This window comes from Bidens hawaiensis, unplaced genomic scaffold (assembly GCF_021521415.1).
Source record: "Bidens hawaiensis isolate Kalapana, Puna unplaced genomic scaffold, B.hawaiensis_p1.1 tig00073173_1, whole genome shotgun sequence".
Lineage (NCBI taxonomy): Eukaryota > Viridiplantae > Streptophyta > Magnoliopsida > Asterales > Asteraceae > Bidens > Bidens hawaiensis.
The window spans coordinates 9759-21779 of NW_027502743.1; the positions used below are offsets into that span (position 1 = coordinate 9759).

The 12021-nt window shown below is 35.2% G+C and overlaps 2 protein-coding genes across 2 annotated transcripts; one reads left to right on the top strand and one right to left on the bottom strand.

The window, feature by feature from the left end:
- The first annotated feature begins 230 nt into the window (after positions 1 to 230).
- LOC143606140 (glutathione reductase, cytosolic-like) lies at positions 231 to 7692 on the top strand. Its single transcript, XM_077082009.1, has 16 exons — positions 231 to 373; positions 1280 to 1344; positions 1488 to 1557; positions 1711 to 1782; positions 3770 to 3973; positions 4095 to 4168; positions 4242 to 4325; positions 4410 to 4497; positions 4600 to 4681; positions 4775 to 4848; positions 5601 to 5708; positions 5787 to 5851; positions 5931 to 6044; positions 6389 to 6488; positions 7238 to 7291; positions 7381 to 7692. The coding sequence occupies exons 1-16, from the start codon at positions 239 to 241 to the stop codon at positions 7474 to 7476; spliced, it is 1485 nt and encodes a 494-aa protein (XP_076938124.1). The 5' UTR covers positions 231 to 238; the 3' UTR covers positions 7477 to 7692.
- A 926-nt stretch (positions 7693 to 8618) lies between these two features.
- Positions 8619 to 10299, bottom strand: LOC143606141 (uncharacterized). The gene is made up of 2 exons (XM_077082010.1): positions 9357 to 10299; positions 8619 to 9308 (listed from the first exon to the last, which is right to left on the bottom strand). The coding sequence occupies exons 1-2, from the start codon at positions 9613 to 9615 to the stop codon at positions 8863 to 8865; spliced, it is 705 nt and encodes a 234-aa protein (XP_076938125.1). The 5' UTR covers positions 9616 to 10299; the 3' UTR covers positions 8619 to 8862.
- Positions 10300 to 12021: the final 1722 nt, after the last annotated feature.

Sequence of the window (12021 nt, forward strand, 5' to 3'; positions counted from 1 at the left end):
TAATAACCGCCAGTACTCGTCTGTTACGAATCGTTATAATAATAATAATAATAATAATAATAATAATAATACTGAAATCCGGTACGTGCGTATTTGATCCGGAATCGTTATAATATTTATTTATTACATTACATTGTTGTTGTTTTTGATATATGTCATGATTATTTCGGATCTAAATATTGTTTAATTTCATAATAATGCTGTTGATACATTGTGCGATTATAGGTATCTAATCATCATGTCAAGGAAGATGATGATTGACGGTAATGAAGAGAATAATAATAATGACAAGTATGATTTTGATTTGTTTGTGATTGGTGCTGGAAGTGGTGGTGTTAGGGCTTCTAGGTTTTCAGCTCAGTATGGAGCTAAGGTATTACCATTTATTTATTTATTTATTATTGCTGCTTTAATGTGTTTATGCTTATTTAGTTGTATGTTTGAATACTATATTGATTTCTGTAGTGTGTTCTGAGATTAGAAGTAGGGCTCTGTAAACAAGTCGAATGTTGTTCGTGAAGGCGGGAAGCTTATTTATGTTTGTTCATTTAGTAAATGAATGGAAATGAATGAGGAATTTTGTTTGGTTAACTAAATGAACGAGCACGGACAAAAGCTATGTTCGTTCAATTTCAATTGTGTTCGTGAACGTTCGATAATGTGTCTGTTTTACGTTTGTTTATGTTTGTTAATGTTTGTTGGTTTATGTTTGTTCATTAAAGGTCTTTTAATACTTTCTAGTGACTTTTCTGATCTTATCATATAAATTTAAGCAAAATTATTTACTATAAAATAAAATTATATACGAGTTTTGTGTGATTAGTTTATGTGTAAAATTAACATACCAATATGACTGTTAAAATTACAAAAATATTTTGGGTAGACAAATCAAATAAAAGCATTGTTTGTGTTCATTTGTGTTTGTGAACTGTTCACGAACAAGCTCAGTTCCTTAATGAATGGACATAACTGTTTGTGAGCCGTTCATTTATCCAATAAAAGCTTAACGGACGAACATGAGCAAAGCCTTGTTCGGTTCGGTTCGTTACAGGCTTACAGCCGTAGTTACAAGGGTTTACCAGACAGAACATATTTACATTGAAGTTTTATCCAACCCTTCATTCAGCTTGCACGTGCATCATAAAATAGTGTATTAAACAACAGTGAACAGCCTATCGTTGGACAATTTCTAATACTTATGTTAAATTTTAGTGTTGTATCAAATATAAGACTTGTCATTAACCCTATTATTAATCTATTTCACAAATTTTATTGCAAGGTTGGGATTTGTGAGCTCCCATTTCATCCAGTCAGCTCAGAGGTTATTGGGGGTGTTGGAGGAACGTAAGTTATGTTTAGAGTGGTACCTTTAGTAATATATCATTTATTATTTTTACATGTATTTCATATTTATCTGAATATTATTATGGGATGATCAAGGATCACACACTTTAGTGGTGCATGTATAATGTTTACATGTGGTGCAGGTGTGTGATTCGTGGGTGTGTTCCTAAAAAGATTCTGGTCTATGGAGCAAATTTTGGGCCTGAAATTCAGGTATTTTTGAGTTTCTTTAAGAAATCACTGAAATGGATTGTTTCTTATATGATGAAGTTTTGGTTTGATGTTATGTTGTGCTGTTACTTAATATACTTTATAGTCTTCCTTTTTACAAATATTTTTTATTTACCTCTGTTTCATCTTGTGTAGGATTCAAGGGAGTATGGATGGAAAGTGAATGAGAAGGTTGATTTTGATTGGAAAAAGTTACTGCACAAGAAGGTTTGTTGTGAAGAGTTTTTTTAAACCATTTTAAATTCTTTGCTAGTTTGTTATTCCTTTTTATCAAATTAAATGGATTAAGGTTATTAGCGAATTTTGCATTTCTACTATCATCAAATTTTAGCATTTATGTGTTTTTTTCACAACGTGAACTGATATGTGCTTGTTGAATAAAGTTTTCATCTACAACCCCTCAATATGTAAAAAGACAGAATCGTATGTGTTGAATATTTTTAAAAATTTATTGCAAGATGTAAATTGTAGAAGTTAGATAATGTTTTTAAACAACTTTTTCTCTTCTATCTTTATGCTGTCATTTGATGTCCTTTTTTCGAAGAAATGATCGTCAATATTTGTGTACTGATATTGTGATACTTTTGTCATTCCTTATGCACTGGAACTTATTTGTTTTGGTGTTTGTATTAAGATTAATGAGCATTAAATGCTCCATAATTTAAATTGTATTTATTTTATTCTTTTATCTACGCAATCTATCTTACACATATTTTAGTTGATTCAGTTTAATCCTAATTTTCATCTATTTTAGTTTTTAAGTTTCTATAACATTAGCATAATTGATATTTCTACCAAGCTTTTAATCTTTACTTGCATGCTTGTTATCTGGCATTCTTTCCATCCCAAATTAAACGAGCCTTAAGACTTTGTTAATCCTATTAAGCAAGCTTTTTGGTTTTTGAAGACAACAACTGCATCCTATATTATTAAGTGTTCTAAAAATGTTATAAATAAGATCAACTACATGTACATTTATTGTTTTTCTTCTCGTGATCATCTTTAGCCAATCAAATGAGTGCCTTCAGTTGAGTAATCAAACCCAGGGCTGTGCAACGGTTCAGAACCGCGAGAACCGAACCGGAACCGAAAATGAGTGAAAAATAGAACCGGAACCTATTATAGTAAACCGGTTCGGTTCCAGAACAGCTAAAGCCAGTTCTCGCAAATCGGTTCTGGCTAGAACCGGTTTGATCGTTTATTTATCAATTGAGTTATGCAAACTTTGCAAATTGCAAAACAAGTTTATACAATCGTATGTCTTATTTCACGGTAAAACTAATTTAGATTACAACATTAACATCCGTTATATTTTTTATTAAAACATAATTGTTGAAGTTAAATAAATCATTAGAAACGATAGATTAATGGAAGATCATATCATTTTATATTAAATTACCTTGATAGCTTAAATCAACATTGATCATGGTTGTTAGGTCTTGAATGCAAAGAAAGAAGATTTGAATTAAAAAATAATTGAATGGATGCCGGTTAATAAGTTACTCTATAAAAAATGGGGATTGGTAAATTTATTTAAAACGTTTTTAATATTCCGGTTCTTCGGTTCCAAGTCTAGAACCGCCGGTTTTACCCGGAACCGAACCGGGAACCGTTTAATGCAAATTCTGAGAACCGAGAACCGTAAGGTAACACACATTAGCGGTTCTCAGGCACCGGTTCGGTTCCGGTTCTTCGGTTCTGACGGTTCCGAACCGTTTTTTGCTCACCCCTAATCAAACCTATAAAGTTTCGTTTATTATATATTTGGTAGCAAACGTGTTCCTGTTGTTATATCATAGTATAGTGAGTTGTTTTCATTCTTTCATTTCCTTCCTTATTATAACCTGTAAAGTCAATTCAATTCAACCTAAAGAAAACAATTATACACATTGCAGCACACATGGGTTTTGCTAATCTTATAATAATAGAATTTTCCGTGTTAGTACCAGTAATAGTGTTAGCTTTGTGCTTCTACATCGATCTTGACTTGTTATGTTAGTAGACATTGTATGCAACTACTTTATAAACCAACTTATGAGTAGTTCATATTATACTATTTCGATCTTCAATAAAATTTTAATCTTCTATTATTCTGTATATAATGAAAGTGATTAGACAATTTACATCATTTCAGAAGTGCATGGGTTGAAATTGCTACTTTTGCTTTTTCATCATCACATTTTTTTTGTTTTAGACTGAAGAAATACTGAGGCTAAATGGGATATACAAACGCTTACTTTCAAATGCTGGAGTCAAACTTTTTGAAGGTGAGGGAAGAATCGTGGGACCCAATGAGGTGGAAGTGATACAATTAGATGGGACCAAATTGTCCTACTCAGCAAAACATATACTGATAGCAACTGGTAGCAGGGCACAACGTCTAGATATCCCGGGACAGGTAAAGCAATAAAAAGTTCAGATAATTTTCACTTCAGTATTGGTTATATAACGTAATTATGTATAACATCTAATGATTTCCATACATAATATTGTATTTACTTTTTCCGTTTGTGATTTAGGAGTTAGCAATAACATCTGATGAGGCTTTGAGCTTGGATGAGTTACCAAAGCGTGTTGTTGTACTTGGTGGAGGGTATGTTGACTTAATAACTTATCAACAGTTCTCAGTTGAAGATTCATACAAGATGACTGATTCTTGTATCCAGGTATATTGCGGTTGAGTTTGCTTCAATTTGGCGTGGAATGGGCGCCACAGTTAATCAATGTTTTAGAAAGGAACTTCCATTAAGGTTATAATCTTTTTATAATATAAATAGTTGACTTCATCTTGATGAGGTTATCAAATTGACATCTTTAGTAAACATTTTTTACAGGGGTTTTGTTGATGAAATGAGAGCTTTGGTTGCAAGAAATCTTGAAGGAAGAGGAATAATTTTGCACCCACAGACAAATTTGAAGCAGGTTTTTTTTTTACTTCTTTTAGTTTAAATTTGTTATTAGTTAAATTTGTACCACTAATTTCTTGAATCTTGAATTTATTTAAGTTAAATGCATACGTTTCAGCTGGTAAAAACAGCCGATGGCATAAAAGTTACTACAGATCACGGTGAAGAATTAATGGCAGATGTCGTACTTTTCGCCACTGGTAATTTTATATTCTCATAAAAGATAGTCATTATTGTTAAATGATGCAAAATTTGAATTTCAAATCTTACATTTTGTCTTTGTGTGGCTGCAGGGAGAGTCCCTAATTCAAAGAGATTGAATTTACAAGCTGTAGGTGTTGAAGTTGACAGTATAGGAGCAGTGAAGGTTCTTCCAATAAATCTTATACTTCATTTCCCTAAGTTTTTTATGGTGTTTGGAATGTGCAAAGCTGAGCAAAAAAACGACGAATTAACCGACAAAACAAAATAACCGACTGTTTTGTTTTGTTTTGTTTTTTAACAAAAAATAATGGTTCGGTTTTGGTTATACATCATTCGAAAAATCGAATCACGTCGAACTGAACTTGGCAGTCGAATCATGCTGAACCTGAGCACCACACCGAACTTGTATGAATGTTTGTTTTTGGCTTTACGACTCAATTTCATTTTGTTGGGCCAAAATTTCAAGTCTGAATTTATTAATAAGCGGTTAACAAAAATATTAGGCTAAAAGTTGCAGGCGCTATTTCGTTATTTTGAGCCAGAGTTTTCAAACCCAAATTCATTAATAAGCAGTTAACAAAAAAATATAAGCCCAAAGTTTCAGGCCCAGTTTCATTATTTTAGGCCAAACTTTTCAATCCCAAATTCATTAATAAGATGCTAATAAAAAGTTTAGACCAAAAATTTCAGGCCTCAAATGTAAAACCGAAAACTGACCCATAGCCTAGCCAAACCATACGTAAAACCAAAATCTGAAACCAATCGGTTTCCTAGAATTGTAATTTCAGTTTTGGTTGGTTTTAGCCAAAACAGACCCAAACTGATCCATTCACACCCCTAAATGTGTGTAGCAAGATAACGGTCGTATCTGGATTAACACTATGAAAATAGTTAATTGTGAATTTAAATTTTCAGGTTGATGAGTATTCTCGCACCAGTGTGCCTAGCATTTGGGCCATAGGTGATGTTACAAACCGTATGAATCTTACACCTGTTGCCTTGTTGGAAGGATCTTTGTTTGCTGTATGTGATTTCAGTCTTCTCTGTGGCTTCTTTATAAACAGTTAGTAATTATCTAAATTTTACTATTGTGTTACACAGAAAACTGTCTTTGGTAATGAACCTAGCAAGCCTGATTATAGCAACATCCCCTGTGCTGTTTTTTGGTAACATATCATTTTTTCTTCTCTTTTTTAGGTGTCAAATGTTAATTTTCATAATTTTAGAATTTATTTTTCATTTCAGCATACCACCGCTCTCTGTTGTTGGACTAAGTGAAGAACAGGCCATAGAGCAAGGTAATGGAGACATTTTGGTGTTCACATCAACATTTAATCCTATGAAGAACTCCATCTCTGGGTAAGTGAACATATGCAACTTCTTTGTCATAAAGTGAATGGGGCCCATATATGCGTAGGTTTGGGTTGTGTTTTATCTCAATTTGGTCAAACGGGTTAAATCACAAAATAAACGTATCTAAAATGAACTCATGAAATCTGTCGAAAGTGTATTTTCAATGCATACCTTTAAATAAATTTCATTGAATGATTGATGTTATTGTTATCGTACTTTCACCCATTCTATTTTTACCCATACCAAAACAGGTAGCTCATTTTGATCCATTTCCTGACTGAATGAGGTTTTTGCCACTTCGAATGATATGTATCAACTTTAACTCGTAATCTGCATTTTTATATGTCTAGACGGCAAGAGAAGACACTCATGAAGCTTATTGTCAGTGCTGAGACCGATAAAGTTATCGGTGCATCTATGTGTGGGCCTGATGCACCAGAAATTATGCAGGTAAGTCTAATCACTCTTGTAGCTTTAAATGATCACAAGTGCATAAAACATTTTAAATGTTCTTTTAGAGAAGTTTGACTATTATAGGAGTAACTAGCAGTGTAAACAAGCCCAAGCTCAGCTTTTAAATGTAGTACAGCTCGAGCTCAGCTCGTTATATTAATTATTTTATTTATGAACAAATATAATTAATATATATTTATAACTATAATTTTTATATAACAAATTATATATCATTTAGGTATTTGTATTATAATTTCATGTCCAATAATGTTTGTTATACTATTATTTACTTGTTATAAAAAATAAAAATTATTATACTTGTATAAATAACAAGCTCGTTTAGGCTTGCGAGCTTAGCCAAGTCGGTACATGAAGCTTGATCTCGAGGTTGTTTAATAAAGGAGCTTTAGCTGAGCCTCGGGTTGAGCTTGAGCTCGTTTAAGCTCGCTTCACTTTGAGATTTTAGCAAGCCGATTTCGAGTAGCCCACGAATCTTTTAGCGAGCCGATCTTGAGTATCCCACGAGCGGCTCGACTCATTTACACCCTTAGAAGTAGTATAATCTTTCCAATTGTATGTGACTCGCTAATTATAAATAACTTTCTATAAAAATTTCACATAATGTATCTAGGTTCAACCGGTTTGTGCTGAACCATACCCATAGTTACATACTTTGCCCTTTTACTTAACCCACTCGGCACGTCCAACTCAGCAAGACCGCTTTTATTGATGTTAATATTTCACAGGGAATTGCTATTGCACTCAAATGTGGAGCAACAAAAGCACAATTTGATAGCACGGTGAGCTTATACCAACTATATAATTAAATATAAATTGTATGATCTTATTTTTATAAATTTAATAAAAAAATTGATATTTTTTTTGTCAGGTGGGGATACACCCGACATCTGCAGAGGAGTTTGTTACAATGCGATCTGTCACAAGGCATATTGCTGCAGCTGGTAAACCGAAGACCAATCTTTAAACTTGTTTCAGTTCGTTGTTCCTCACAGCTCACATCCACAGAGAAAGCGGGTACACATTACTTTGATTCTATAACAATAGTTTTTCATGTCACTGCGATTATTGTTAGCATGTGATGATGCGGATTGTGTTTGTTTTCTCACATGTGATTTCTCGAGATATTTCTATATTGATGTTAATAATGGAAAGGATTAGGAAAGGCAATGGAATGAGTAATGGGGTTCTTTGTTGTTCGATTATTAGATGGTGTGTTTCTTTAACAGCTGTCTTTTATTTTTCCCACCAATTTACCACCATGTCTCAAGTGAGACTAGAACTCACACCTTTGCCACTAGATAGTGTGTTTGGTTCGTATAATTTTATTAATTTATTTATTTTTGTTAAGGAAATAAAATTTGTGAAAGAATTGGAATTGGAAGTTGACAAAAAAGATATGGAATTCAAAGTAATTTATAGTAATCGGAATCTATTAAAAGGATTATAAATTTGTGACGAGTTTGGGTGACAAAACAATCAAGTATTTGGAATAATATATCACCAGGACAGCCACCTACCGGTCACACCACTGTCGATAACACTGTTTCGCACCCTCCTTTTGCCACTTTAGACACAATCACCACAACCATCTATCGGTCACCACTTCTATCATCGCCACCCCCAACCTATTGAGTGTGACCTTAGCCCCATTTGCGCTCACACCTTGCCATTGCCATTTGGGGACACCCTCATCATGGCACCACCATTGATGAGGGCAGCATGGGTGGTTTTTTTGGCTTTAAAGTTGTTTTTAATTTTAATTTTAATAAAACATAAAATTTTTATTTTATACTTTGAGCATTTGATATTTCAAGTTAGCTTTGAAGTGAATTTAAGGCAAGGTTCGGTTTTGGATCGAGATCCATAATCACAGGCTACCCAAGAACCCAATAGATAATAAGTAATTAGCCACGAGATTAGAATCATCAAAGCTCATCCTACGTACACGTTAATAAAACTGATCGGTTGCTATCAACCTTTGCATTGTTGAATCCTATCTTCCCATCTACTCTATTGTCCATGGTATCAATGTCATCCTTTAATTTCTAGTGACAACTTTATGACACGATTTTAATTCATTATGAGTGCCCCTACACCATTAAAAGATATTCGCATCACACAAGAAACTTTAATCAATTTGAATGAGATATGATGATATGATATGACATTTTATTGACAACTCTAACAAGTACATGAAACAAATAATACTAATCCAAACATAAACCTTTGTTTGGGAAACATTTTAAACAATACAACTCTTAAGTAGTACAAATGCATTTAAGGATTTTGTTGCAAATAATAGAATAGATTTCTAATTGTAGTTATTGACTCCACCATTACATGTAGTCATCTACCGTCCACCACCACCGCCACCTCCAAAGCCCCCACCTGCTCCAAAACCTCCACCAGTACCACCACCTCCTCCAAAACCACCGCCGCCGCCACCACCGCCGCCGAGACCTCCGCCTCCACCAGCTCCAAACCCACCACCATAACCACCTCCAAAGCCACTACCACCACCTAGGCCTCCACCACCACCTCCACCAAGTCCGCCACCACCGCCTCCACCAAGTCCACCTCCACCGCCAAGTCCACCACCACTGCCTCCACCAAGTCCACCACCACTACCTCCACCAAGTCCTCCACCTCCTCCAAGTCCTCCACCACCGCCTCCACCAAGTCCGCCTCCTCCACCTAGCCCACCACCACCACCATATCCACCTCCAACACCTCCCCCAAGACCTTTATGGTGGTGACCTAGGCCACCACCACCACCATATCCACCTCCAACACCTCCTCCAAAACCTTTATGGTGACCTAGTCCACCACCTCCACCATATCCACCTCCTAAACCTTTATGGTGGCCTATCCCACCTCCACCTCCCAGTCCACCACCACCACCATAACCTCCACCACCACCTTTACCAAAATGCTTAAACCCCTTCTTATATATCCCGTGACCTAAACCTTTCCTAAACCCGAATTTCGGCTTCCCAAACAAATTCTTCTCATCCTTGACACCCTCACCCGAATCACCGAAAACCACCCCAACAAAAGCAAGCAAAACCACAAACAACACAAGCAAACCACGTACACTACCCATCACTCAAAAAAAAATCAAGAACACCTATATATGAACCATGCATGCAAATAACACATGTATAATACACACAAAAAGCTAACTCATAAGCACATGGTGGGTCAAAACTAAACACCCCACAACTGTCATCTACAATCAATGCGGCCTTAAATTAAGCCAACTACCCTAATATCAATATCTTTCACTAATTTTCTTGAACCATAGAAACACATACCATCACAAAGATTTGCTTTCTATTAATGTGACACTGTTGGTTGGCTTCCTTTTTCACCTTTCCATTAATGGAACGTACATCATCATCTTCTTTAATAATTGATCACCTTTTATTAATCTTCATCTTTTTCGATCGTCCGCGTATAATTTAGTGATCCTAGGGTGTGCATTATTGCCCTCGAGTACGAATTCAGTTAGGGGTTGTTTGTTGACTTAAGTGGCAAAGAACGTGAACTTGTCACGAGCATTGAAGATGATAATAATATTGTTGTTGTATAAGAGTTGTGATGAGCTGGCGTGAAGGGTTAATTCTAGATGGATAGTTTCTGTTTATAGAGTTAGGTTTGCTTATTAATGTTAATGGAAGACGTACAATATACATAAGTACATAACATAGGTTATCTTGTTCCCTTCTTTTTTGTTTCTAAAGGATTTGATGAGATTAATATAAAACAAATTTTCATTTCATTTTAAGGATTTTATGTTGCTTAGTACAACATATGCACATTTCCAATATATGCATAATTTATTAAAATTAACCTTCTTATCATAGTTAGCGGTGGATCTAGATATAAATTTCAGGGACAACGTTTTAATTTTTTTTATCAAAAAATGATAATTTCGTTGAGCTTATTTTCGTTTGAGTATGTATCAGTTTAATGTTTCTCGTTCAAACAAAAGAAAAAAATATTAGTTTTTTTTTTTTTGTTTTTTTTTGCTTTGGGCTATAAATTTGTTTGGCCTTTATTTAATTTGAACTTTTAAATTGGTTGGTTTTTAAACAAATAGGAGTAACGTAATATTATTTCAGGATAGCGAAATACGAAAACCAACCCAAAAAAGAAAAAAATTTACACTGTCGACGAAATATTGAGAAGTAGCGGATGCTACCCCTACTTATGAGGTACACCCGCCCCTAATCATAGTTATTGTTTCTTTGTATGTATTTGTGCTCTTGGAGTTGTATCATATGTTTTGTCTACAATCTATTCTTGTAAGTCCCAAAGACGGATCTTGCAATATGATATCAAGTAACTTGATGTTAGAGCGGAATTCTAACACAAGATGATTCAAGAACGAAGAACAAGAATACGTAAAACACAATGGGATGCTTCAAAACATACGGATATTACGTCCAATGCTTAAGCAATACAATACTCGTTCAACACGATTAACAAGTGAACGGCCAATAATACTAATGAGTCGACCAACACCAAAAACCCTATACAATATGATCTATATATAGGGTAGCCAACACCCAAGCCCAACAACAGCCCAAAGCCTACCGAGATCCATAAAAGATCTCGGTTTACAAACAAAACCCAAAACCAAGACCAACTAAGTACAAACCACCAAGTATGGACCCATCAATCTCCCCATTGGTTTGTAGCTTCATTCTTAATCCTGCTCCATGTAATCGATATCCGCATCTTCAAACCACCTGCCCAAAAGCCGGTTCTGATGATAGAAGCTGCCATACTTGTATATTCCTTTGCAGGCGCTTCAAAAATTGGATCAACAATGATTTGAAACGTGCTGAGTGTCTTGATATCCCTTTCTCCAAACTTGAGCAAATCTCTTGGATCGACAAACCTGAATTGTCCTTTGCCCTTCTGTAGACATACAACAACGGTAGCAGTCTCACTATCAAACATCCAGAACCTCATATGTCCAGCGTGACATTCGTCAAATTCGGGCCTCGATTTGTTTTCGTGTTGTAAACTTTTATTATGTAAACCCGACTCAACATTTTTTTTGTTTCCTTCTTTAATTATTATATAATATTATTAATACCTCGATCATCAATAAATTGATGTTTGTCATATTATAGTGTCGTTAAGAAAAACATAAGGGGTCCAAACTGATTTTCGTAAAGTCGTTATAAGTTATAAGAACCTTTAAACTCGTATTTAAACTTGATTGAAACTTAAGGGGGTGTTTTTGAAAATATGTAATATATATATATATATAAACAAAAAAAACCCTAACCCTAACATAAACATTCCCAGCCGCCCCATCTCTTCTCTTTCGTTTTTCCGGCGGCCGGCGACCTCCGGCGAACACCACCCACCTCCCCCGTAACTCAGACACCACCACTCTTTCCCCCTCTCGGCTCTCCGGTAACCCCCGCACCCAAAACCCCCTTCTTTCCCCTCTTCGGGTTCGTTTTCCGGCGACCGGAAAACCGGCTACCGG

What these genes read in the sequence shown, in the direction of transcription:
- LOC143606140 (XM_077082009.1), top strand. Translation starts at nt 239, where the DNA reads ATGTCAAGGAAGATGATGATTGACGGTAATGAAGAGAATAATAATAAT. An exon ending in AGAAAGGAACTTCCATTAAG is followed by an intron (nt 4,326 to 4,409) that starts GTTATAATCTTT and finishes CATTTTTTACAG; the next exon opens with GGGTTTTGTTGATGAAATGA. An exon ending in CACAGACAAATTTGAAGCAG is followed by an intron (nt 4,498 to 4,599) that starts GTTTTTTTTTTA and finishes CATACGTTTCAG; the next exon opens with CTGGTAAAAACAGCCGATGG.
- LOC143606141 (XM_077082010.1), bottom strand. Translation starts at nt 9,615, where the DNA reads ATGGGTAGTGTACGTGGTTTGCTTGTGTTGTTTGTGGTTTTGCTTGCT. An exon ending in CCACCATAAAGGTTTAGGAG is followed by an intron (nt 9,309 to 9,356) that starts GTGGATATGGTG and finishes AAGGTTTTGGAG; the next exon opens with GAGGTGTTGGAGGTGGATAT.